We start from the raw sequence: 6,000 nt of genomic DNA on the forward strand, positions 1-6,000 counted from the left end.
GCGCAGTGTGCCCATTTCCTATTGTAATTCATTCTTGTTGACTATTTCCTAGAGGACAGTAAGATATCTTGAAGATCAGGCGAAATGTCTAGGTGTTGGTATGCGATCCATTCAATCTCCACACCGTGAGATGCAGGGACGAGTGAAGCAGGTGTGGAAGAGATCCCTTGTCCTTGGTGAGTAGTTGGGGGCTGCTTCCCAGAGGTATGGGGGTCGCAAATTGATAGGTGCAATAGGTAGCTGTACCAGGGTTGTCTGGGCCACGCTGGTGCTATTAGAATTAAATCCGCTCGGTCTTCGATGCATCTCTGGATCGTACGGGATATGAGTGGAATCGGAGGGAACGCATAAAGGAGGTCGTGAGATCAACTCACTAGAAAAGCGTCCAGAGCGAGTTGATGAGGGCTTGGGTAGACTGAACAAAAGGCTTCCAGTTTCCTGCTGATCTCTGTTGCAAAGAGGTCTATAGTGGGGAGACCCCATACGGAGAAGATGTGTTGAACTACGGTCTGGTCTAGTTCCCACTCGTGGGGATGAAAAACTTCTGCTGAGTTTGTCTGCTCTGGAGTTCTGGATGCCGGGCAGATAAATTGCTTGAAGAGAAATGTACCGCTGGTGAGCCCATTCCAGGAATCAGGACAGTTTCCTTGCAAAGGTTCCAAGAACCGGAGCCACCTTCCTTGTTTATGTAGAACATTGTCACCTGGCTGTTCGTGTGAATCATTACTAACTTTCCTCATAAAGATTCTTCGAAGGCTCGAAGGGCGTTTCTCACTGGTTTGAGCTCTAGGAGGTTTGTGTGTTGTGTTCTTTTGTACGCAGTCCATAGACCTTGAGTCATTAAGTGATCCAGATGAGCTCCCCAACCCTTGGGGGACACATCTGTGGTGAGTATTATCTGATGTCGAAGGGATCGTGGGGGCGAACCTGTCTGTAGGATTGACGGAAAAAGCCACCACTGGAGGTCTTTTTTCATACTGTCGGTCAAGGTAACTGGAGCAGACGGTGTATGAAGGAATTGAATCCATTGTGACTTTAGGCCCCATTGTAGGTGACGCATGAGTAGATGTGTGTGTGGGACAACATATATGGATGCTGTGATGTGCCCCAGAATAGTTAGTATCTGGTGAGCTGGTGCTGATGTGCTGTGCAGTAGATCCGTAGCTAGAGGGGAGAGGGCTAAAGTTCTCAGATGGAGGAAAGCCTTGTCCTGCATCGTGTCGATGAAGGTGCCTATGAATTGTAATGTCTGAGTGGGTTCTAGGTTTTACTTTTTGTAATTTATTTATTTATAACTTTTCTATACCGAACTATAGATTGATGATTATATATTATATAATTGATGAGTAGACCTAGGCTGTCGAGGCAGGAAATTGCAAGTAGAAGATTGGATCTCAGTAGGTTTCGATTGGGTGCTACCAGAATATCTGCACCCCCTGACAAAGGTGCGCCACCGCCACTGCGAGGCATTTGGTAAAAACTCTAGGGGCAGAAGAAAGGCCAAATGGAAGGACTGTGTATTGGAAGTGTTGGTTGTCCACTTGGAAGCAGAGGTACCGCCAGGAACCGGGGTGCACTGGGATATGTGCATTCGCATCCTTCAGATCGAGCGAGCACATCCAATCCCCTGATTGAAGGTAGGGAAGGATGGATTTGAGTGAAGTTATTTTGAATTTCTCTCTGTAGAGGTGTTTGTTGAGGGAGCGCATATCTAAGATTGGACGCAGACCTCCCAATTTCTTGGGAATTAGGAAATATTGGGAGTAGAATCCCTGACGGAATTCTTTGGAAGGTAATTTCTGAATGCAATTGTTGTGCAGAAGCATTTGAAGTTCTTTCAACAGAGGTTCTTTGTGAGATGTTAATCGTTTCTGTGGTACCCAATGCGGAAGGGTCGGGAGGGATGAAAAATGAAGGGTGTAACCCTGGCGTATGATTAATAGGACCCATTGGAATGTGGTTATTTGATTCCAGGCTGGTAGATAGTTGGTTAATCTGCCTCCCGCTGGAGAGGGTTGTGACGGTGGCGAAGGTATGTTCAAAAACTGGATTGAGAATTTGTGGGTGGAGGATCCGCCTGCTGGCATGGTGGACGAGCAGCCTTTGCACGTTGATGTGGCGCCTGAGACTGATAGGATGGTTGCCGAGCCTGCTAGTAGGTTGGAGGCTTAAAGTAAGAAAAGGGCTTAAAAGATTTAATGGGGGCCCTCCTGTAGGCCATTGAGGATGTGTAATGACGCCTTGAGGTTGATGGGATGTGAGGAGCGGTCAAGAAAAGGACAGCGTCTTTTGCTCCTTGAGCTTAGCTACCGTTTCAGTAAATTTGTCTCCAAACAAATTTTCAGGATGACAGGGTAGATTTGCCAGTTTATCGTGGACATCATCCCGTATGGCGCTGCATCGCAACCATGCTAAGCGTCTTGCTGCAACTGCGTTTGCTGAAGATTTTGAGGAAATATCAAATCCCTCATAAATGGATCTTAATAAATGACGAAGACCTTCTTCGATATTATGATATTGAGGAGGAAGGGAGACGTCCGGCGAAGCTTGTTGAATGGACAACTTCAATGCCTGAAGATTCTCAAACAGGTATTGGGCTATGTAGAATTGATGGTTCTGGATGCGTGCATTTAACATAGCAGACTGGAAGGTTTTCTTTGCAAAATCATCCAGTGACTTTTGGTCCCGGTGTGGTGGTGTATTAGCATGAATTCTGGATTTTCTGGCTTTTTGCATTGCGGACTCAACTACCACAGAATTATGAGGTAGTTGAACTGACGTATGAAAGGAGGAATCTTTCATCCTGTACTTTAAGTCAATTTTCCGTGATGTGGGAGGACTGGTTAGTGGTGTGTCCCAGGACTTTTCCATCAGAGTTGTTAAAACTGGGTGCTGTGGGAGGGCCACGGGTTCTGTAGGCACGTCAAAAATCTTCAGTATACCAAGCATTTCTTGGCGGGGATCAGGAAGTCGACGTGTTTCTACATTCAACAGTTGTCCGACTTTTTCAATAAACTGCGAATACGTCAGGTCTTCTGGAAGCGAAGACGGTTCCGGGGGTACCACTGCCGGGTCAGAGGGGTAGCCCGTAGATGAGGAATCAGTATCTGATATATCGTTCGTCGGAGATGGTGGTTGAGTCAGAGGGAGCTTTGGTGCTGGTCCTGGAATGACTGGCTCTACTGCAGGTTCTGGCGGGGCCGCAGGTGACGAAGGTGGAATTTGAGACTGTTCAACTGACTGTAAAAACTGTGTCAGTATGGTGGTAATTTGAGCCATGGCCTGTGTAGCTAAGCCTGAAGTTGAAGGCGTCGGCACAGGTTGCAGTGGAGTGGGACAAAGCCCTTCCTGTAGTGACCGCTGTTTCTGTGGAGGCGGTCTCAGTGGCAGAAGTTGTGGAATAGCCAGAGTTTGGTCGGGAGCCAGAGGCACTTCCGAGGGAAGGGACGTGGAAGACATTTCTTCCGATGATGAAGGAGAAGTGAACGATGAAATATCCCTGTCCAGATCCACTATCGATGATGGCGATGCTTCCCTAGGCCTCTTATGGCCCGAATGGTGTTTTTTGGGTTGGCTGTGGGATGGTTGCGTCGATTGCGCACCGACGCACGTCGTTTGCGTCTGTGGTGCATCAGTGAGTTGAGGGTGCATCGTGGTGGTGCCCCTGCTTTGATGCGCTGGATGCTTCGACGATGCGCCAGCATGGTATAGCTTCGGCGCAGAATCCTCTTTGCGCCGGTGCGCCAGTGTGTCGGTGCGTCGACCGCTTGGCCTTGCTTCGAAGTGGCGACGCTTCGAAGCAGCTTCGGCGCGTCTGTCTTCAGGGAGTAGATGCGTCGGTGAGGCATGCGGCCACGATACCACCGACACATCTCCCGCTCCGTGCTCTGATTCCAGCAGGGAGAGCAACTGCGGGTGTCGTAATGTAGGAGGGTCCACAGAGGAAGCCCTCCTCGATGAACGGGTGGTTCTCTTCCTTTTTGAGCCTGGGGATGATCGCACCAAGGCCTCAGAAGGGGCATAAGAGCCCGAAGCTTTTAGCTGTAAATCTTGTAGTTTAGCAGCCCGCTGATGCTGGGCGCGTGGGGACATGCGTCCGCAGTCCGCACAATTTATCTGGTCATGGGATGGTCCCAGACAGAGATAACACAGAATGTGGCCATCTGTGGCCGACATAATTTTGCCACACGAGCAAAATTTAAAGCCAGGTCGTGGCATGTCTCTGTCTGCTGGTAGTTTTTTGTTTTTTTTTTAGCAAACCTTTATGTTTAAACGCTGATTTTCTTTCTTTTCTTTTTCTTCACAAAGTTCTCTCACAGGAGAGCAGAGCTCCACATGCCAACTGCCGTGCAGAAAAAAAACTGACTGAGGAGCCTGAGGTATATCAGAGAAGATACAAGAGGGAGCACTTAGCTGAAAGACTTTGCTAGACTTAGAGAGCTCCGCCACCTAGTGGCACGGAAGACGTACCCGGGCAGCATGGCTAATTCAGCTGTTTATCTACATGAAAACACACATTCCCTTTTCTTTCTCTTTAACTTTTTATGGGAAAGGCATTTTTTTTTTTTTTTTTACAGATGGAAAGTAATCACTATCTGGTGAATTTTTAAATGCGGGCGCACACCAATACTGGGAGATAATGGGCATGGCCTGGCGTTTTCAAAGGCCCTCGGCTACGCACATATCTCCCGGTACGCGCAAAAGAGCCGGTTTAAAAAGAGAGGGGCAGGCCGGAAGCGGAGAACGGGCTGGGGGCGGCCAGGACAGCGCCATTAGATACTGTCCTGGTGAAGTACATGGACGCCCACACGCAGGTCTAAAAATTCACCTTTAACCTTTTAACTAAAATTTAAAATAAAATACAATTCTGATTTTCTTTAAATAAACACATATTTTCTAAGTAAAATAAGAAAATCCCTCCTTACCCAGTAAGCAGAGGGCCTGGTAATTCTCTTTCATCACGTTCTTATAAAGCTCCTTCTGCCCTTCTTCTAAATACCCCCACTCCTCCTGAGAGAAATAGACAGCGATGTCCTCAAAGGTTACTGGGACCTGAAACACAAACCAGAAGCACTCTCAGCACCTTCTGCATCAGGCGAGCTCGCTGTTCTGGGTTACAGCATAGCAGGGGTACAATTTTCTGGGTGTAAATAATTTACAGTAACACACAGTCCTACAGAAGGATTACAGCCACTGGAAACCAGTTACACATAGAACTTGAGAAACACTATCTCTCGTCCTGAGACTCCTGATCCCTCACTTTAAACTCAGGAGGGTCCCAAGGTGCCTTTTCTGCACCTCAGGTCTGCTCGGGGTTTTATTAAAATCAGGGCTGACTCTGCAGCGTCCCAGGGTAGAAAGTTGTAGCGGCGTTTGCATAGAAACGGCAGGAAGTCGGGGGCAATCTCCTACCTGAGCAGAAGCTCCTGCAGGCATTTTCCTCTCCGCTTTTGCTTCTTTCAGGTTTAGAAATGAATTGGGAGCTCTTTCGCGGACTAGGGAAAGAGCTGAGTGATTGCCTCTTGCAACTTGCTGTTATAGGGCAGGAGGAGGGGGAGAAGCTGAGATTTGGGGCGGCAGGTTTCTAATTTCCAGCTGTTGATTTGCAAATGAAAAAAAAAAAAGAAAGGATTCCTTGTGTCTCTGCCCGTTTCCAACATAGAACAGCTCCCCCTTTAGGACTTGCAACAAATGACATCACATGCGGGAAGGGGAAAGGCACAGCTGAGCGTTCCATTGAGGCACAGACTGATGACGTCATTCCGGAGCCGGCACACTTTTACACCGAGTGCACAGACTGATGACATCACGTAAGGGGCCCGGATGCCTGTTTTGCAGCTGGAGTTTGTATGATGATCTTAAAAATAAAGGTCAATCTATAAACCAGCTGTAGACGAATCATTTAAAATGGGATCACTTCTTACGTTTCTGACTGCCCTTTGAGAGCACTAAACCTTTAAGAACCTAAGAAGTGCCATGCTGGGTCCGACTAAAGTCCAT

The 6,000-nt window shown here is 47.9% G+C and overlaps 1 protein-coding gene across 1 annotated transcript in view; it reads right to left on the bottom strand.

The window, feature by feature from the left end:
• The window catches only part of LOC115083171 (protein ZNF783-like), a 71,533-nt gene extending 65,902 nt beyond the window's left edge, over positions 1 to 5,631 (bottom strand). The window contains exons 1-2 of the mRNA XM_029586978.1: positions 5,413 to 5,631; positions 4,926 to 5,052 (exon numbers count right to left, since the gene is read on the bottom strand). Coding sequence (XP_029442838.1) covers positions 4,926 to 5,052; positions 5,413 to 5,436 — 151 coding nt within the window. The 5' untranslated portion in view covers positions 5,437 to 5,631. The remainder of the gene's footprint in view (positions 1 to 4,925; positions 5,053 to 5,412) is intronic.
• Between the last annotated feature and the right edge of the window lie 369 nt (positions 5,632 to 6,000).

The sequence above is a fragment of the Rhinatrema bivittatum genome, chromosome 2 (assembly GCF_901001135.1).
Source record: "Rhinatrema bivittatum chromosome 2, aRhiBiv1.1, whole genome shotgun sequence".
Lineage (NCBI taxonomy): Eukaryota > Metazoa > Chordata > Amphibia > Gymnophiona > Rhinatrematidae > Rhinatrema > Rhinatrema bivittatum.